Genomic DNA, 22677 nt, shown 5'->3' on the forward strand with positions numbered 1-22677 from the left:
GCTGAGAGGATTTGAAGTTTAAGAGATTGTAGTCTGAATTAACTTCTGTAAAGTTAATCCAATATAACTTTTTAAATTAGGTTTAAATTACTAAGTGCCTAACACCATCACATAAAGCTCATTTAAATTCCCATATAAAAGATCTAAATTTAAGCAATGTAACTTCTTAACAAATTCAGTCAAAACTATTTGATCCACCAAGAATTCATGCCTACCAATTCTGATTCTCCTAGCAAAATTAAGGTAGCAAAGTTCAGTGGCCAAAATCTAAACTGAGGCCTTTAAATTTAATCCATGAATGATTTGAATTTATTAAAGGTTATAGGAAGAAAAATCAATAACATCTATAAATAATCTTATACTGAAATGAAAAAATTCTATATAACAGTATAACACTTCTCAAAGGTAGTAAAATTATGCTTTAATCACAGAAGAAACTACTATTTAGGTTTTGTTGGAATATAAGTAATTTTAAGAATAACTACATAATCTGAAACAATGACATAAATTTTCAGTCATCATAACTGAATCTGTACCTTAAATCAATTTTTAAAATAACATGTCTGATAATATTGCTTGAACATCTTTTAATAGCACATACTACATCATAACATAGCATGATTCTTCTAAAGAATCTTGAATACTTTCAAAGTGGATCAAAAAGAACAGAACTTTAAACAGGTCCTCACCATATGATAAAGCTCTATTCTGGGGGCTATAAAACATTATAAAAAAATAGGGGGGCAGGAATTTAGCTCAGTGGTGTCGTACCTGCCTGGCAAGCAAAAGGTTCTGAGTTTGATTTTCGGTACCCCAAAAAAAGGGAAATTTTACAATAACATTACATGAAATTGACATATTTATTTTTTCAACCCTTCTTACAGTCCGTATAAGGCCAATAAAAAAATGCAAATTAAAACTACACTGAAATATCATCTTTCTCCAGAAAGACTGGCTATCAGAAAAAAAGTAACAAATCCTGGTAAAGCTGTGGGGAGAAAAAGGAACCTTTCTACATCATTGCTATGAACGTAAATTAGTACAAACCACTATGGAAATCAATATGAAGATCCTCAAAAAGTTAAAAATAGAAATATCATTTGATCCAACTATTGCCCTTCTAGGTATCTTTCTAAAAAATTAAAGTCACAATATTACAGTTATACATGCATACCCATGTTCATAGCAGCACAATTCCTAACAGATAAATCTTGGAAACAGCCTATATGAACATCCACAGATGAATGGATAAAGGAAATGTGGTACTTATATACAATGAAGTATTACTCTACCATAAAGAAAGACAAACTTGAGGCATTCATATATAAATGGATGTACCTTGAGACCATACTATTAAGTGAAATAAATCAGACACACAAGTTTAAATATCACATAGATTCCCTTATATGAGAAACCCAAAAAGAATAAAAATAAAGAGCAAAATAAAAGATAGATAATAGGAAGTAGGAATATATTTTTCAAGTGGGAGGGGGAATAAGGAGGAGGGAGGGAGAGGGAAAGACAGAAGGAACACAGAAAAAATAACTGAGGATCAAAATGGAAATAGAGCTTTGCAAATGAGAAGGGAACCAAGAGGAGGAAGAAGCCAGAAGGGATGGCATGAGTAGCGAATGAAAACAGAATTAACATGTGCTATGTACATGTACTCCCCATGATTAACATAAACATCATGTACTGCATATACTATTAATAAAAATACATATACTAGGAGTAAAAAATGAACTTTAAAAAGTAAATTAAAGTAAAAACTCCTCATAAAGTGCTACACTAGATAAATAAGTCTTCATAAAAAAAAGCCTTGGGGGGGAAATATAGATCCAATGTGATAAACAAGTCTTTAAATTTTTTTTTTTTTTTTTTTTTTTTTTTGCTACTGGGGATCAAACTCAGGACCTTGCACTTGGGAGGCAGGCAGTGGCACCACTGAGCTAAATCACAGGCTAAAAAGTTCTTAGAAAGGCTAAAGAGAATACAAAACTGAGACAAGTTATGCTTGAAAAGAGATCTATTTTAATTTCAAATGTTTAATTTTAAAACGCAATAACACTCCAAGAATCTGAATGTACAGGATAACCATGTACAAATAATCAAGAAAGACTACTTTCAAAAACAAACCTCACTAATACCTATTTATGCAAAGTCTTGAATTCTGAAACACTGTTCAGAAACCTTTCTAATTTTCTAATTCTCTAGGTGCTTATCATAATGTTATAGACAACTGAGTTAAGTAGAAGTATTATAGGCAGTCACATAGTGCTAGGTCCTCCAGAGAGTCAAGGCAAAGGTGAAACACGCCCAACTGCAGCCAGACACATCTGCCTGAGACCAGGCCTCAAAATAAGAACAAGACAACCAGACCTGTATACCTCCTCAAAGAACAAATACTAGGCCTAGTGAAGTTTCGATAGACATCAGCCACCCCAGTGGGTTACCAGGACCTCGGGACCCACCATTTAATAGAAGTCACACTTGTTACATAGCTTATTTCCCAATTAGACCACGATTACCTAAGTGACTACACTGTAACCTTTTTGGTTGATCATGACTGTGGACCACACTGAACCCACATCAGTTTTACTCCAAAAATTTCCCCTACAGAGTGGAGTCCGCACCTATCCACATGGGTCCTCTCCTGCCTCTCAAGAGCTACCCTATCATTATTATCTTCTTACTCTTAACCTTAGATGTTCCTAGAATTCATTCTTCAATTTTTAGAGAACAGAAGCTCAGTGTTATCAGACATCTAACTGGCTAGGACGTACAATATTTCATATTTCATCTCCAGTATTATTTCTGGTATCAATAATAAACCAGGAACATAAATATTCTGCCTATCATTTCCCCCAAAAAAGAGTACACTGAGCAAGGTAGCAACTAGGGAGAAAAGCCACAGTTTATTATTACAGGGCAGCTACCCAATCAATCATGGAAGGCAACAAAGCAAGGAAGAAGCCTGAGTCCCAAGTTTCACATCCCGATGAATGGCAGGTTTCCCTGTCAAGTCTCTCAACTTAGCCCATGGACACAGACATAGACCACAGGTTACAAACTAGTATCTAGCTTAATAATACGTTTTGTTTGTTCCATTTTAATGTTCATGCCTTTAGACGAAAAGATGTGTCACAGTCCATGACTGTGGCACAGAGGGAAGGATGAAAGATCACTTGGAGTCAATATCCAATTCATACTCTAAGAGTGTCCATAGGGACTGCCATTAACCGGGACCCTTCAGTGTGAGTCAGTCTGTAGGGACAGCCACAAAATGAAGCCTTGGTGGCCTTTTATTGATAGAACCAGGAAGTAAGAATCAAAGAAAAAGGCAATTGAGCAGGAACTCATGTAGAGGCCAGGGAAGGAGACAGTCAGGATGATCTGTTAAAAGGACTGACTTTGAGACTAATTTGAATGTAAAGAAGTATGGGGAGGACAAAAGCCAGAGCATTCACACCTTAAGGCAATGCATTTTGATACTACTGTGACTTGTGGTCTGGTAGGCTACTTTGTAATCTCTAAACTTGCATTCCAGGTTTTGGGCTTGTAGCTGCAAAAGTCCCTTACTACTGCATATTTATCTCATGCATACTTCGGGCCAATGATCCCCCACAGAGATGAATTCTCCAAAGCACTATACATTCAATTAGACTCTGCTGTCCTATTTATGGATTCTTCACACATTTCTGCTGATTACCTAGGAATAGAACTTTTATCTTCCCAAAAGGATTATTGTATATACATGGTGCTATAAAAAGAGATCCAAACTACTATAATGTAAAAGGGGAAACTCAAGTTTGAAAAGAAATGACTACAAAGCTCAGTTTTCCAGAAGTAGACAACTAAGTTTAACCTACAAAATTTTCTGATCCAAGTACTCATATAGGATTTATATAGCCCACAGCCTTATTTAGCTCCTTTAAGACTTTGGTCCATCATCCAGACCTGTAGTTATAACTAATCCACACAGCACAATGTATAATTATACCTCAATGACTGCCTAGCAGCTATGAAAATGCTGTGTCACTCAGTATGTTCATCAAATAATCAAAGTACAAATCCTCAGAACCAGAGATTGGAATAAAAACAATTTTTTCATCTTCATGTAGATGAGAACATTTCATAAAATATATCACTCAAATTTTTTCAATAAATTTTCACCTTATTTGTGTCCTAGTTATAAAATAAATGTACTAAGATGAAAGCCAAGCATAATAAACATTTTGTATGATACTGAAAATTTACCCAGTAAGGGAAGAGCATATTAAAAGGAGGTTTATCTAGATGGTATATAAAGTCATTATAAATATATGAGAAAAATTACAGAATACTCAATTATCTGCCCATAGAGGCTTAAAAAAAAAAATCAATCAGCTGTGCTCTAAAGATTTTTTAACACTCTCAAAAATTGAGGACCGCAAGGAATTTACGTGAGTTATATTTTACCTTTTACTTACACCTTTCACCTTATACCTTTTACCGTACTTATACCAAGTTTAACAAGTTATACTTGCTACCATATAACAAAATTTAAAAATTTTTAAATGTTCATTAATTTATCCTAAAACAATATTATCCTAAGTACATATTTTATTAAAATAACTGTAATTTATACACAAAAATTAGTGATAAGAATACCACAGGTTTTTGTTTTGTTTTGTTTTGTTTGTTTGTTTGTTTGTTTTTGGTACCGGGATTGAACTCGGGTCCTTCCACGTGCAAGGCAGGCCACGAAACTGCTCAGCTAAATCTCCGGCCCATAGTTTTAATTTTTATAATTCTCTTTAATATCTATATGACAAAAATAAGATAGCTGGATTCTTAAACTTTCCACCAACACTAAGCTATTTTGTTACGTTTTGTGTAAACTCTGGAAATCTTCACTGTTACTCATAAGAATACAGTTTTAAAAAGTAAATAGGGGCCAGGGATTTGGCAAAGTGGTTCCACCACCTGCCCCGCAAGCGCCAAGTGCCAGAGTTTGATCCCTGGTACCAGTTAGAAAAAAAAGTAAATAATGTTTGTATATTGTTACACAAATAGTTGTAAAATAATCTTAACAGGTCCCCAAAACACATTCTGAAATATGTAACTGCTTAACCTAAAAATTAACAAATATGGAAAGAATACTATGGAATTAAATATAATAGAAAAGAGACGGTAACACAGATACTGAAGATAGGTGTTCCATTTAAACTTAACTGTCAACTTGAATGGCTTGGGAGCCACCTAGGGAATTAACTCAGCACACTTCTGGGCGTGTCTGAGTTGGTCATGAAGGTGTGACCTCGGGTACTGCATCTGGTCCCAGGACCCTTCCTCTCCAACACTGTTCCCCTTCTCTGCTTCCAGCCATCATGGACTAAGCAGCTTTGCCCAACCACACCACTCCATCATGATGTTTCTGCCTTCAAGCAGCTCAACCATAGCTGAATCCTCTGATACCATTAGACAAATTAGATCTTTAAGTTGTAGGTGTCAGGTATTTTGTCCAGCAATAGAAAAGCTGACCAATACAATAGTATAATAATGTTATTTGGTTACTCAACAATTTCAGATTCTCATACAAAATATACTGACAGTTTAATGCTTAAAATATCTTGGAAATGTTTCGTTTCATCAGATCTCATTATAAAAATTATAGTATTTTTCTGAAGGTCTGACGTGCTGTAAGACTGTCAAAACTCATAGATATTTACTCTTAAAGTTTCAGATCAATAATCTATGCAAATACTTTAAGAATAAATTTTAAATTTTCTTATTTGCTTTATACCTATAATCAGACATGACAGCTATGAGAAGTCTTATAAACATATTCACCGACTATAGGTTAAATCAACCTACCTCTTCTGCCGCTGCCTCTGAAAGCAAACCTTCTTTCTGGGCACAGGTCACATGAAAATAGGCTCTGCACATCCCTGCATCACAGCTAATGCAAACTCCAGTTCGTGCAAACCGAGGGTCTTCACAAAAACTACATTCCTATAATACAACAGGAAGATTCTCAGAGGAAAAAGTCTGCATGTTCATATAAACAAATTGCTAAGTATTTAAAATCTAAAGAAATACTACATCATAGGGAACCAACAGGGTACCAATACAAGCAACAATTGTAGGCAAGCCAAGAGTTTATAAGAAAAAGGTAATTCTTTATATCGTTCTAATGAATAAAAATTCAACTAATGCAAGTCAGAACAAATAAATATTATTTGAAGACTTAGTATGTGCCAGTACTATTCAAATTATTTCACACATATTAATATATGTAATCACTTAACACAAGTACGTTGAAGAAGTGAGTGAGAATTATTCCCATTTTACATATGAGATAATTGGGATGGATATGGGTTAAGGCACTTGCTCACAATAACAAAAAAAAAAAATTACGCTTCACACCAGGAGGGCAGTATAGCTTATTATATACTAAATTTTTAATAGTATATTACTTGAAAAATGAAAATAAGAAACTATGTGCTAAAAAATCTGCAATGTAAAAATATCATAATTTTTAAAAATACTCTGTAAAGAACAATAGGAATTTTGATAATTTGGCAAAACTGATAATGATATATAACATAGCAAATTATTTATATGCTTTCTATCTTAAAAAGGGATAAATTTTACAATGAAAAGTATATGCCACTAAATTATCTAAAACCTCCCATTCTTAATAAAAAAAGGAAACCCTAATCCTAAAATACAATCCTCTTTAGTAATAAAAATCTTCATAAAAGACAAACCTGCTAAAATGTGAAAGAATGTCAATGGACAATTAATGAAGTGTTTAGTATATACATTCTAAGTAAACTAAATATGAGAGAAGTATGTAAAGGGAAAAATAAAAAAGTTTAGTTTCATTAGACACCAAAAACTCTACTTTAATACTACAATAGTTACTGACTACCCCCGGGTAGATCAGACATCAACAATGAATGAAACATGAGAATTAGTCAGGGAATAGTTGCAAATATTTTTTGAAATTTTGACATTCTATTATCTTTTTTCCTATAAAAGTAATCACCTATGATGTAAAATACTAGCAAACAGCAATTTAACCACACACCAAAAGAAACAGAGACAGAAGGTAAAAGAAAGGGAAGGAGAATGCAGAAAACAAATTAAATTCTTTTTGAAAATGCATTCTTGTAAATCTAAGGAGTCTTCTATCCAAATTGCTTAGGATAATCCTCTAAGTGATTTATTTAATATAAAATGAAATTGAGCAAGGGATTTCACAATGTATACAAGGAAAACTTGGGAGAAAATGAAGTCTTATTAGGCCATGGAATGATCTATCAAAGTAAGTAGAATATTCCACAATTGCCTGAAATATTTAAAATGCCAGTAAACTAAGGAACTGAGAAAATGGGAGTAAAACATAACCCCACTTGGGACCTCTTATTACAAAGAAAATATAGTTGGATCTGATAGTAAATGTATACTATGTTACTAGTGAAAAAACTTCACTATGCGATAGCACATTTTAGTTATTATAAAGTACTTTTAAGCTACTGAATGTTGGTACATGCCAGGTAGTTCACAATTACTTAATTCCTATTTTCACCAGAAATAAAGCTATGGAAAGTTATGAATTCTAAATTAATCTATGACAATGAAAACTAGACATAGTAGGAGAAACAACATTCCAGGTAAGTAAAGCCATGAGGTATGAAGGATATATTTTTGTAAGAGTATGTTTTGTTAGGAAAATTAATTTTCCTTCTAAAGTAGAATGACTACCACACAATGAAACAGATTTAAAAAAAAGAACACACACACACACACAGGACAAAGATTGATGGATATAAGAAAACTGCACAAAGTTTTTAGAAGACAAGGATCAAGCTGACTAAGATCTGAAGGGAATTACTGACAAGTTTTTTAAACTGAACATTAATATCAAAATAGTTTCAAAAGTACAATGACAAAACCTGAATTTGGTTGTCTCTATTAAAGAAATCAGGTTTTCTTGGGAGTACCAATCACCACTTAGTAAGAAACTGAAAGGTTTTGTTTTGTTTTGTTTTAGGAAATCTGCCTAGGAAAAAAGGATTGTGAATCCTACAAAACAAGTTCCTGTGCATCATACTATCTTTTAACAGGTCTTTGGTTACTTAAGAAAATTGAGTCCTCTCCATTAAAAGAACTAAGGTTTTTCGATATTTACCTAACTTTCTGTATCTGCCCCATAAAATGTTTTAGTTGTCACTTTGTATAATTAAATATTGCTTCAGAGTGACCTGCGATCCTATTTTAAAAAGTGTTTTAAACCTTTTGACATTTTGACCATTTCCCAAAATCAAATCTAATTTAAGTGACTTTCATCTTGAACTAACTCTGGAATGTCCAAAAAGGCCTCTCAATTATTCCAAAAGAATTTTTCTTTCCTTATAAACAGAGAGATATAAAACAAATTAGGCTTATTTAAAATGTTTTATTTGCATGGAAAATACTGTCAAATGAGAAATTACCTTTAATATTACTTGAGATTTTTAATTGCTTGTAGATTTATATTTATAGTAAAATGTGTCCCTACTGATAATTACTTAAATTAGTCTCTTATAAGCTCTGTGCTTGTTATTATGAAGCTGCTATCATAAAAAGTAGTAACTTCCATTTGCGGTAAACTAGATACTGCAATCTAACTAACTAGAAAAATCTGGACAAAAAAAATTATTTTGTTGTTTTTAACTACTACTTAAAAGCATCAAAGAGGTAACATGACAGTGTAGAGTTACCTAAGGACCAGGAAAGTAAGTTAAGAGTCTGAGGCTTTAATAAATTCTGGAGAGGGCAGCTGAAATTATTATATTATCCCAATTACCAAAACTGAAGCACGGTACTGGGAAAGAAACACAGGCCAAGGGTAAGGGGACAGGATTGTAAGCAGGGGTCAGAGTTCAAAGAGGATTCTCCAGGTATAATATAAGAAGCTTTCAAATTTTTAAATTTCACTATTAGAATATTCCAAAGTATAATAAAAGTTCCTGCTATGATCTGATGGTTGCTGCCCCCTCAAAATTCTTATGTAGGAAGCTAATACACAATGTGGTAACACTAAGAAGCTTTTCTGAGAAGTTTTTAGGTCATGAGGGCTCTTCCCACATGAAGTGAATTAGCACCCTTATAAAAGAAACTGTCCCTTTCAGCCACATGAGGAAAAGGTGACAAGGTACCATCTCTGAGACAGAGAGCAAGCCTAATCTGCCAGCACTTTGATCTTGGATTTCTCAGCCTTAAGAACTATGAGAGACTCTTAAGTGAAATAAATAGGACCCACATGTGTAAATATCAAATAGTTTTCTAGTGTAAGAAACCAAAAGTGTACATAAGGACTAAAAGGTATAACAGATAATGTGAAATAGGAAGAAACGGTGCACAAGGGAAGGGGAAATGAGAGGAGCACAGGAAAAGAAAGATGGGAACGGAATTAACATGAGAAGAAGAAAATGTGGAAACAAAGTCTTTGTAGATAGGGAGGGATGGAGGGGTTTAAGGGAGGGCAGGGGAAGGGGGAAGAAATAAGAACCAAGATGGATTATGTAAAGGTGAAATTTCCAATGATGAATGCCATTACTTTGTAAACCTTAAATGTAACAATATAATTAATTAAATAAAGAACAATGAGAAATTTTTATTTACAAATTACCCAGTCTAAGATACTTGGTTACAGCAGCCTGAAAGGACTAAGTTCCTTACCCTAATTTCTATGTTACTGATGCTACTCAAGAGTCTTCCTTCCCAACATCCCTGTAGATAGTAGTAGACTATATGGGTACCTAATTAGGTCCAGGTTTCCAAGGATGTTTACAGTAATATATATTTTTTAAATAAACTTTATTTTATTTTATCCCATTCCACCCCTCAATCCCCCTTCCCTATGTACAAAAAGCTTTGTTTCCATTTTTTTTTCTATTCTCACTTTTTCTTTGTCCCTTCCTTGTTTATAATAATTATATTTACATTTAATGAGAAAGCATTTTTAATCATTTATCAACCTGTAGTTTGATAATCAAATACAATTTATAAACGCAAAGCTGAGAATCTAGGCAGAAGTTAACTTAATCATAAAAATAGGTGTTTGAAAACTACGCAAAATATAAAGTGCTTCTTATATTTTTTATAATTTTGATAAATTCCACTTCAAAAGTCAAGTCAGAAACTAGGAATATATTTGATCCAATTGATTATAAATAATATTGAACAATATCTTAGAGTATCTTGTGCCAGAAAAATAGCAGTAGTATTGCTGTCACAATTTAAATTTAAATTTTACCCCATAGACTATTCTGCATTAAGAATATATAAGAGAATTTATACATTATTAGATTTTTAGGAAAATACATCATTAATAAATAGCAATAAAGGGCTAAGCAAATAGAAAACTAGTTAGTACTTCTAAACACACCAATGGTATAAATAAAAACATATAAACTAACAGGCAAAAATTTTCTTTCAGACAATTAAAATCACTTTGTCTCACCTTGGCACCATATTTGGAATAGTTCATTTCTGTTAGTGTAACTGGTCGTAATTTGTCAATATCTCCAAAGGCTACTCCAGGTACATAGAGGGCACAGACAATGTGAACCCATCTACAAGGACAGAAAATACAATTTTCCTATCAGATGCTTTCATGAAATTCTCACATTGAAAACAAACATAAAATACATGCCACTTTAAAATACTACTGAAAGAATTCTTTGATCAAATGTTAATCTCAGTCACGTAAATGAAGAAAACAGAACATCAATACAATGACAGCAGTTAGTTACAGAAAACATGACTGCATTAAGCATTACTTTTTCAGTAGCTTACCCAAAACTCAGATTTAACCATAATTGCCTTTCACTAAAATTCACTACACAAGTGCTCACTTTGGCAGCACATATACTAAAATTCACAGCACTGTGGTCTCATCTGTTATCCTCAAACATTTGCACAAAACTATTCTAGTGAAACAAAACATTTTCATATGCATAGGAAAAATATTCAGTCATTGCTCTAAGCACTCAGAGAACTAATTTAAGAATTAAGGATTCTAATTTAAGAACTGTGAGATTACTCTGTAGTAATTAGATAAAACTGTTCTTTATTGTTATTCTTCCAAAGGCTGTCACGATATATTTTAAAATATGTTTTGATGTGCAATTTAACTCTCTTCCCAGGTTCAAAGCTGATCACAGGAGGAAGATACAAATCAAACATAATAATAGAAAGAAGTCACATTTTCATTCCTCTCATCTGTTCACCAAACAACACATGTACTAAAATTTATATGCCCCACACAGAATTATATTTCTAAAGTCTGAACAATGCTGTAACACTAACCAAAGAACGTTCCATTTCAGTAGTCTTAAAAAAAATTAAGAGTAGGTTCTGATTTCATGTTTTTTAAATTAAGCTGATCACTTTTAATATGTTAGGCACTCTTTCCGTTTGCTTACAACTGATGTTGAATCACTGTCCTTGAAATTTAAATAGATCTATCACTTCTACAAAAAGAGGTAAAAATTAGATAGCATGTCTCTATTGACTTTTTGAATATATTAATAATAAATTCTGCTTTAACTCAGATGAGAGGCTGTAAAGAATACATGGTTCTGGTTCTATGATATAAAACTTTAAAGGATGAAGAATCACTGTATAAAGGCACTAAGGAAAACAGCTACAAATCTTTAAAAATATTATCTTTTTATAGGGACAAAAATCCAAAGTTTTGAGATTTTCTTGATTGAACATTTTAATCCAATCTTCAAATACATCCTGTGGAGTTCAATATAAAGATACACATCTTCAACAAGCAGCTGCTTTCTCAATTTAATTTGTACAGTTTTTTCATGCTCCACTGGTGTATTAAATGTCGCTGTACTCTGTAGGAGTTTATTTTTGATAAATCCAACAGCTGGCTGCTTGCTTCATACTGACCTCCTTAAAAATCTTTTAGAACAAGTCATACGAGTACTAGAGATTTAAACTGCTATTTCAGTGTGACTGGCATACAAGTATATCGTTTCATCCAACCACTCATGTGAGGCTACCAACTTGAATCCTTACTAAAATACATATCAAAGTAAGTGGAAACTGCTAAGACAATTTTGGTCACTTTTAATATCACTATACTTTTTTATGTGTTCACTAACACATATTTTAGAATTTGTAATTAAGACAAATCAGGAAATGAAAACCAAAAAAAATCTTCCTTGTTACTTTACCATCCATTTTGCTTGGAGCTATGATGACAGATGTTGATTGGGGAAGGAGCAGAAAAATAAACATCACATAAAACCACCACAGAACAGTTAAAATTGTCATTCCATCATGGAAGCTATTTATAGATTCTTTTAAATGCATACATGTTAATAAGGTAGACCAAATACAAATGTATTTCTCAAAAGATTAATTTCAGACTAGAAACTATATTAATAAATCAAGTGATTATAAAATGCTTTATATTTACAGTTCCTTTATAATACACATTCATTTCCAGTATGTTATTTTCATTACTTCACCTCATAAACAATACCTAAGTATCTAACAGGCAGGAAGCACTAAAAAGGAAGAAGTTACAAAGATGTATGTATCTAATCTGCTGTCTTTACCCCTTGAATAAAAGCCTAAAGTTTTCTGAGTGGGAAATTTACTTTTTCTCACGTTGCATATCAATAAATGGGCTCACATTAATAATTACAAAATATAACATGGCTAATGATAACTGTGACTGAAATGAATTAAAACATGCCTTCTACTGCACTTATAATGCTTACTTTGAAAAATCAAGGAATTTAGCTTAGAGCTTTCTTTATTTCACAATATGGTAGAGGACAACCAACAAAGACAAAAGGAAGGTATGCCTAATATTTCCAATGATCAGATGTATAAGATCACTTAAAATGGGGTAAAATAGGGTTGGGGATTTATTTAGCTCAGTAGTTCCACAGCCTGCCTTTCAAGAGCAAGGTTCCAAATTCGATTCCCGTTACAAAAAAAAATAACGATGAGGTAAAATAGTCTCCCTAAGATATGAAATACAAATGTAATCATAAGAATGTTTTATAGTTTTCTCACATTACATCACAACATTTTCTATGTAGAACTTGTAGCTCACATCAACAATAGAAGAGAGCCTAGCATGGTGGCACACGCCTATAATACCAGCACTCAGGAGGCTGAGGCAGGAGGATCACAGTTGAGTTCAAGACCAGCCTGGACTACATAGTGAGTTCCAGGTCAGTCTCAACTACATAGTAAGAACTTGTCTCAAAAAAAAAAAAGAGAAAAAATTCCAATTAAGCTTACTGATAGAAGTCAATTTTCAAAAACTAAGCTTTTCATTCTTTCCATGTATTATTCTTTCCTTTCTCCTACTTTCCATTTAAAGGTAGAATACTAAAGGCTTGTCAAATTTTCTTGATGTTTTATGTCTTGAATCAAGTTGATATTGTATCCAGCAAAATTGTACAAAAGCCTATAATTTCCATATTTTTTGTGACTATAAAAACATCAACACAAAGTGTTCAAACAGTAAATAACAGATTTCTTGCCCAGCTGTATATCAAGGGAGGTGTCTATATGTGTACTAGCCACCACAGTTAATAAAAATATTTCCCAGTATATCTCAGTGGTTAAAGAAGCTTTCCTGTTCTTCAGTCAGACACAATAAATGATTGATTGTCTTCCTTCCTGCTCTCATTTGTAGCCTAATGGCATTTGTTTCACGCCAAGAAGATACAAAAAAAGCAATCAAATGAAGTTTTTATCTCAGAAAATCATAAATAGAAGAACAGGAGTCAAAAGCAGAAATGTCATAAAGCAGCATATGAATACAATATAATCAGGACATCAACCTTCCAGCATCTGTCTCCTTGAAAATTCCATCCTGGTTAGGACACAGTTCACAGCTGGGAGAAACACCACATTTACAAGCATCACAAAACCAAGGTTCAGTGGAGTTTTCAGAAGCTGAACTCATAATAGAGTCACTCTCTCCATCAACTCCATAACAACCTATAAACAAAAAACAAAAAAAGGAAATACTTATTTTTAAATGTTTTCTTTTTTATATTAGTATTTACAAAATACCCCTCGCCCAGAAATAAAAGGGGTGGGATGAAGAGAAAATTTCTGAAAAGGCAAAGATTTATAAGATTGATATTAAAACACAGAAGTAAAATCATTTTACAAAAATATTTTTACCTAACATAGTAAAAAAAGATGAAATAAATGATATTTTTCAATAGTTTTAGGCATACAGGAAAAGAATTAAAACATAGGGAAATTTTTAAAATTTAAAACATTTTAAAATTAAAAATGAATTATTAAAAAACTATATTAATAAACTACTGATTACTAAATATGTAGTTATCTCTTTAAAAAGTACAAGAATATAAACAAGATGAAATTCATTCAAAAAACACACGAAATGCCTTTGATATAATTTTGTAAGAAGTAGATCAATAATACAAACTCATAACCAGAAATGTAAAATATCATTAAAAGGAAAAGACTACAGAAACATATATGTGGGCTGAGGATTTAGCTCAGTGGTACCATGCCTGGCTAGCAAGTGTAAGATCCTGAGTCTAACTCCCAGTACCAAAAAAAGGAAACATATGCGCACAAAATCAAAGCTATAGAACAATGTGAAAAGTTCAGATTACAGTTAATTTTCATTCTCAAACCTTCCTATATATGAGCTCTTTAGTAACTATATGAGACATTGTCTATTTAAAAATTTATAATTCTTTTGTCTTCTATGAAAATTTATCCAAAACTGAAATGAATAAAAACAAGACATCTTTTCCTTCTTCTAATTCACTAAACTTAGATATTCAGAAAGAAGTTAAATTATTCATGCAGATTATATGATAAAAATCTTTACTCACATGAACATACAGATAATTCTACACAGATCTTTACATTTTTTAGTACACTTCAACTACATTCCAATTATTTAAAAAACAAGAAGTTTTCTTATGAACTCAAATATTTACGTGAGGAATTGTAAATTATATTTAAAGTTACAGGGCTTCCAGATTTTCCTAAATTTTTTATGAAACCAAAAAAGATTTGATTTTGAGCTTATAAAGGGTAGATTATATGTCAAAGGTTCAGAACCAATCAGAATTTCAGGTAGGACTTCACCACCAACATCTTAGTAAGATCAAATTGTCATCATTAAAATGCTGATATTTAGTATTACCTATAAACTCAGCAATGAAGAGTTCTTAGTGCCTGGCAAACCAATCAAACTCACTAGTAAGTCATGTCACATTACCCTGAAGAATTGTTTGTCAACATTAAGGTACCCAAAATCTGTATTAGTAGACACAAAGTACTGACAAACATAAAATCTAATAAAGGACAAATGAAAAGTTCTGAGAAGTAAGTTTACTCAGACTATTTAAAACCATGGTGTAGTACTGACACCTTACATAAAAAACACTTCTCCAAAAAGAGTCAGAAATTCTAAATCACTTTCTTTTTTCAAAATGGTGCTAGACACATACGAATTTCATATAATCCAATTTCCTTTCTTCTGAAAAGACACTACCATTACATCAAATAACCTTCAATCCAGGTGTGGTGGCATAAGCAAGCCTATAATCCCAGCACTCTGGGACGCTGAGATAGGACGATTCCAAGTACAAGCCACCCTGGGGTATTTAGCTATTTAAAGAAATCCGGTCTCTGTATTTAAAAAAGAAAGATGATCTGAGCTCTAGAACAAAGTTTTAGCACTTTATATACATTCTACTGCTTTTCAACTTACAGCCAAATATACTTTAAAATTTTTCTTTGTGGCTACCATAAAGAAATCAACCAAAAAAAATTTTATCAAGACTGTGGTGATAAAGAACCCTTTTCCATTGCTGGTGGGAATGTATATTGGTATACACTATGGAAAACAGTATGGAGATTCCTCAAAAAACTAAATCTGGGCTGGGGATTTAGCTCAGTGGTGTCACCGCCTGCCTCACAAGCACAAGGACCCAAGTTCAATCCCTGGTAGCAAAAATAAATTAATTAATTAATTAAAACTGAAAGTTCCATTTGACCCAGCTATTCCCCTTCTAGGTATCTTCCCAAAAGAGGTAGACATCATAACACAGTGATATATATATATATATATATATACACACACACACACACACACATACAGAGAGAGAGAGAGAGAGAGAGAGAGAGCAGTGCAGTGCATAATTGCTAAATCTTCGAAAGTTTATTTGTCCATCAATAGATGAATGGATCAAGAAAATGTGGTATTTTCACATAATACAGTACTACACTGGCATAAAAAAGGATAAACTTGAGTCATTCGTAGGAAAATGGATGTACCTTGAGGCCATAATGTTAAACGAAGTAACTCAGATATACATGCTTAAATATTGCATGGTTTCCCTTATATTAAAAATGTAATATATATATATACAAATTAAAGATAAATAATAAGAAAAAGAAAGGAAAAAATGTAATTCAATGCTGACAATGTATCTAAAAGTGTACCTTGACTTAGTACAACTGTCTAAGATTCTTCATGTGTTCTTTGGCCTATTAGTCTGGTTTTAATCTATATATATGATACTTAATTTTATAAAGCCTTATAAGATAAATAAATGAATCTGATTCTGGAAAAATAAAAGGGAGGTGGAAGGAAAGGAAACAAGAGAATTGAAATGTGTTATGTACATATACCAATTCCCTAAAGTTAATGTAATCATTATATACTGCAAACACATACTAATAAAAGTTTAAAAAATTATTTAAAACAAAAAATTAAAAGTACAGTATTAGTGCCAAATTGTAAGGGGCACAGAAACTTCCAGTAAAAGTGATGACATTCAAATACCCACCTATAGTGCCATGTATCAGTGATGATCATCTATCAAAAAAAAGACTTCACCACAAAAGTAAGTCTCTATGCACACAATGTAATATCAGGTTATTACTTGAACTAGTTATATACGAAGCAGGCAGTCTAAACTGGAGAATAATCTTTTATAATCAAAACATATCCAAAGTAAAATAAAATAACAATACAAATAAATACATATTCAGTTAAACAAATCACCCATAACAAAGAAAAAGAACCATATACAGCTAGCAAATAATTTTTAATTACTAACATTAATTCACTAGATGTCATTATAAATCAATAGTTACTTGTATTTTTTTCACACATTACCATTACTCAATATAAATCATAATTACAATAGCTACCAGGAAGAAAACTAAAAATTGGGTTTACAACTATGACTTACATAAACTGTTACAAAAAATTCTTAAGCACTGCTATCCTTATGCTATTCAAATTTGTGTGTGTGGTTTTTTGTTTGTTTGTTTTTTTCTTTTTGCAGTAACAGGGATGGAACTCAGGACCTTGCAGTTGCAAGGCAGGAGTGGTGCAACTGAGCTAAATTCCCAGGGCCTTAAGTTTTATAACAAGTGAAGTTTAATAAAATCTGAAAATCATCTATGATGCTAAAGAAGAAATTTTAAAGTAACTTATTACATACAAAAGCAAAGGACCTCAATCGTTTTTAATATAAAATGTGATTGGCAAACAATCATCTTCACTTATGTTTAGATATGAATTTTTAACATATGAAATCATAAACTTAAAAGGAAAAATAATTTTATCCTTGGAAGCAGTTACTGTCACCAATATTGTCACCTTTCTGTAAAGGCAGCAGTGAGCAAAATGTTGTTAGTCAAAGAAAAAGTTATAAAACAATAAGCACAGTCGATCTATTTTGTCAATGGGCTATGCACCACTTTCTTTACAAAGTAATGTTTCTTTTAAAACAAATTCTTTCAAACTAGAGAAAACCTGTACTCAAAGTAGATAATTACCAAGATAATAAATCCCCAAGAGGCTATCAAATTTATCAACCTCATTCAGTACAATCAGGGCAAAGCACAGCAGTTCATTTATTTGGAATAAAGCAAAATTTCAATTCTATTTTTACAGACTATACTATACAGGGCAAACATTTGCAGAGTTTTAAAGCACCTACACAAAACTTTAGGCATGATTTCTGAGCTCCCCTGTCAAGATATTTCTAATTTGTAACCCAAAATACTGGAATTATGCAAACTGAAAGAAGAACCAGCAAGTAAGCAAGAATTTCTTCTTTGGCTTCACTGCTCCTGAAAAATGGCCCACACTCTATCATCACTTTCATAGCTGTCTTTCTATACTAACCACTTTCACCTGCCACTTTTCTCATATTTCTCAGTCATTCCATTGGGTTTATTGGGCCTTAGACCAAAGTTTTAGCTCTGTATATCTACTTTAATGTATAACAATTTATAGCCAAACACATTTTTAAATCCTTATTCATTCTGCCGCCTGACTCACAAGTACAAGGGCCCAAGTTTAATCCCCGGTATCAAAAAAAAAAAAAAAAAAAGTCTGTCTTGAACACAAAAGATACATAAGGAAAAAAATGGGTTTTTTTTCGTGTGGGTAAACATGTAAAATAAATTTAGATATATAAGACTCATTTTATGTATGCTAATGATATTTTCAAATAAGTAACACGGAAAACACGTTTCTATCATGTAATTAGAATTAACCTCTGAGTAGTCATCTACAGAAATCATATTTAAGGAAAAATAATATGAAGTATGTTTACAACTGTTTTGCATTTTACAAAACTATGGATGGATCCAAGTTTTTGGAAATTTTCTCCAGCTTTTCACAAGAGAACAAAAGATCTACAGACTTCTACCTTTTATCTATGTAACTTTGAACAAACTGAATCTCTGAGACTTAGTTACCATATCTGTAGTATGTATTTAATAATATTTCTCCTAATATCTCTCACTATATAAAAAACAGGAATACAAAAGTCACAATTTAAAAATTGAAAATACCTGTACTGTATTTAACATGGTAAACACACTCCTGAAATAAGATCTCAGAATGGTTAATATTGCTAAAAGTCATCTATAATGTGTACGACACCCGTCACAAAGATATACTAAAGCACAGAAGAACCAAAGTATTCAATGACTTATAAAAAGCAAATGGTTATTACATGAACACATTGTACCTCATGAGTACTCACGAGGCTATATTCCTGCATATAATAAAAATAAAAATGGCCTAGGGCTAGGCTAACAGAAGATCAAAAAATAAATAATGTAGTACACTTCATCTCACAGCATAGCAACTAAATCTGAGGGTAATTGCTGGCTGTGCACTACCTAATGTTCTGTCATGTACTACAATACATACCTGACAGTTTTCTTCAGACACTGAAATCATCAGAATAAGTGACCTCACACTCAGGGGTAACCTACCATTACAAATCAGTTACAAGCTCTGCCACAAGGTGCTTATCTGAGGCTGCAGCCCTCAGATTTTAAAGAGAAAAAAAATTTATTTACTTTTAGATGAAGTCAGTTCTCTACAAAAGTAATGCATTTAATAAGCAACATTTGCTTTAGCAAAATCTCAAATTAAGAAACTTTTATTTATGATCATTTGAGGGTAAACAATTTCAGAAAAAAAGAGAGAAAATGCATCAAACATTATGGTTGTCTGGCTCTTAGAACTACAGATAAGAGTTTTGACATCATCTCATGATGGTGCAAAAGCCATATGCATTTAGTTAAAACCACCATTCAAATTTTGAATTTTGATCTTTTCCAGGCTACTGAAACACTGTATAATATTCAATACTGCTCAATACTGAGGAGTAGCAAGAGCCACAGCTCCCAATCAACCACGCAATTGTGAGGGTAAACAACTCAAACCCTTCTATAGTATACAATGTTGCTAAGCTACAATTTTCAGAAGATTAGTTGTAATCAGTGCATTCAAAGCATAATATTTTGCCCATATTTTATTGAAAGGTAGCCCCATGGTAACTCAAGAAACACTTGTACTTGAAATATTATTCTAGTCTCTGCTCTATACTTCCTATACTTAATTGTATATTCCTACATTAGATAACAGGAGCAAATAGTTTCAGTAAATAAAGACATAGAGAAGTTCATATTTAACCATGGCTATTTAAGAAAAAGTTGCTTGCCTTAATTACATTATGGAAGTTTATTACTTTAAGTACCCGAAATTGAAAATAAAATAAAACTCAAACTCTAGCAACACTACTTCCTATGATACTTTAGAAAATTTCCCTTTCCAGGATTAATTAATATCATATGAAAATGCATTTTGGAACTTAGAAAGTAGTAAATATAGATATACAGGTGTTGACTGTTTTAAAAAATTCTAAATAATGAAAATTACCATAAAGTTAAAAGGTACAGGACAGTAAAAAATAGAAAAAATATTTGCAAAAACAGAAAATATTAAGCCAAGCATAGTGGCGCACACCTGTAATCCCAGCACTCGGGAGGCTGAGGCAAGAAGATCACCATGAGTGAGGCCACCCTGCCTACGCAGTGAGTTCAAGACCAGCCTGAACTACATAGTGACACTCATTTTAATAGAGAGAGAGAGAGAGAGAGAGAGAGAGAGAGAGGGAGGGAGGGAAACATTTGCAACATGGCTTAGTTACTTTTCTTTTGGCTGAGACAAAATACCTGACATCCAAAGTTAGACGAAAGCTTTATTTCAGCTCAGTCTGTAGAGTCTTCACTCCACAGTTGGCTGGTTCTAAAGCAGGGTGGCATGGTAGAAGAGAAATAGTCCATGGTATAGCAAGCTAAAGGCAGCAAGCAGCAACAGCAGCAAGCCTGCCTTCTTCATGTTCTATCTAGGCTACAAACCTACTGATTGGTGCCACCCTAGGTATGGGTGGGGCTTCCATTATCCATATTGTTAATCCCACTGTCACACCTTTAATCCAAATTAATCTATCCTAATTCAGCCATCTTTAAAACTCCCTAAGGATGTTACGAAGCTTTGGGAGAACATTTAGATACCAGCCATAACAATATACAACAGACAAAAGATTAGCATTAAAAAAAAAATCCCAATAAGTCCATGAGAAAAAGAAAAATAGAATTTGTTAAAAAATGACAAAGGAAATGTACAGGAAGTAACAAAATAAATGTAAATGTTCACAAGATACTAAACTTCATAAAATGATGAATGCACATTTTAACAAAGGGATAGTGTATTGGGACAAAATGTCCAACACCCACAAATCATAGAAAGAAAGGTTTATTTTAGTTCACAAGGATTCAGTGCATGCCTGGCTGGCTCCAAGGCAGAAACAGCTTGGTGGAAAGACACGGTAGAGGTAAGCTGCTCAATCCACAGCAGCCAAGAAGCAGAGAGACAAAGGAGGAGCTGGGAATAAGAATACACCATTCCAGATCAGGACCCCAGTGACCTGTGTCTCCCAACCAGGCCCCATCTCCCAGTAGCACCTTCAGCCTGTTAATCCACTGATGAATAAAGCCTTCCACAATCCAATCACCTTCCAAAAGCCCCGTAAGCCTTTAAGGGACATTTAAGATTTAAATTGTGACAGCATCCAAGAGTGAAAAAAAAAATTACTAACATGAATGTTATCTAGTTCGTAGGACTGGCTGTTTAATACAGTAGTAGAGCACTTGCCTAGCTTGCCTTAAGTCCTGTGTTCAATACCCATCACCACAAAATAAAGTAAAAATGAAAAAGACGCCCCACACCAGCAGCCATTGCTCAAGCACCGGGAGGTAGGCCGGGCCCCGATCCACCACAGGAAGGAGAACCACGCCTGCTTCTGACCCAGCAGCCATCGCTCAAGCGCCAGGAAGGTAGCCGCGCGGGGGCCCCTGAACCCCCATAATCCGCCCCCCGCCGCACTCTCAGACCTCCTGACTGTGCAAGTCTTTGGACCCACTCTGCAAAGACAGAGGTGGTCATCAAGGGTATTTGTCTGAGTTCCCAACTTTGAACATCTTTAAAGAAAGGGCGTGGGAAACCTGTAATAGAACACTGCGGAGTTCAACCATTCAGAAGGATGGGGAACTCAATCTGGACCTTGCAGTCCGAGGTCAGTCAGCATTATGGGGTTAAGCAATCAGCTAACTGAGATCAGGGGTCTTGCATCCTCACTCTGTCTGAGCCATTAAATGGTAAATATACTATATTGAAAAGTTTGTTCACTGCATACATGTTCTGGACTGCTTCTTGATTTCAATTTAATTCAAATGATTTAAGGATGATAGACTAGTGACTACCACAGGTGGTTAGTGTCCAAGTTGTGCTTGATCTTAATGTGTTGCTGATTGTATCAGTTGGGGTAAAGCATTGCCGATGATTTGATGAGCTGTCTTCTCTGATGTTATGAAGATGAGAAGGTCTGTGGGTCGTTAGAGACACAGAAGCTCGGGTGCAACTATATCAGGAAGATTTGGGTGATAAATAATTCAAATTTTAAGGATGATAGACTAGTGACTACCACAGGTGGTTAGTGTCCAAGTTGTGCTTGATCTTAATGTGTTGCTGATTGTATCAGTTGGGGTAAAGCATTGCCGATGATTTGATGAGCTGTCTTCTCTGATGTGTTGAAGATGAGAAGGTCTGTGGGTCGTTAGAGACACAGAAGCTCGGGTGCAACTATATCAGGAAGATTTGGGTGATAATCCAGAGATTAGACCAAGGACAGTCCGACAACAAAAATTAAAATGAGAAAACACTTAAGCAAGACACAAGGACAGACTTCCAGTTCACCAATGGCAAACAGTAGGGCAAATGAG

At 33.5% G+C, this 22677-nt stretch overlaps 1 protein-coding gene across 5 annotated transcripts in view; it reads right to left on the reverse strand.

The window, feature by feature from the left end:
* Phf14 (PHD finger protein 14) overlaps window positions 1-22677 on the reverse strand; it is a 278273-nt gene that overhangs the window by 228240 nt on the left and 27356 nt on the right. For all 5 annotated transcript variants that reach the window (XM_010610531.2, XM_010610529.3, XM_033758255.1 and 2 more), the window contains 3 exons: window positions 13860-14019; window positions 10496-10607; window positions 5857-5994 (listed from right to left, as the gene is read on the reverse strand). In XM_010610531.2, coding sequence (XP_010608833.1) covers window positions 5857-5994; window positions 10496-10607; window positions 13860-14019 — 410 coding nt within the window. The remainder of the gene's footprint in view (window positions 1-5856; window positions 5995-10495; window positions 10608-13859; window positions 14020-22677) is intronic.

The sequence above is a fragment of the Fukomys damarensis genome, unplaced genomic scaffold, assembly GCF_012274545.1.
Source record: "Fukomys damarensis isolate Sample0158 unplaced genomic scaffold, DMR_v1.0_HiC HiC_scaffold_4, whole genome shotgun sequence".
Taxonomy (NCBI): domain Eukaryota; kingdom Metazoa; phylum Chordata; class Mammalia; order Rodentia; family Bathyergidae; genus Fukomys; species Fukomys damarensis.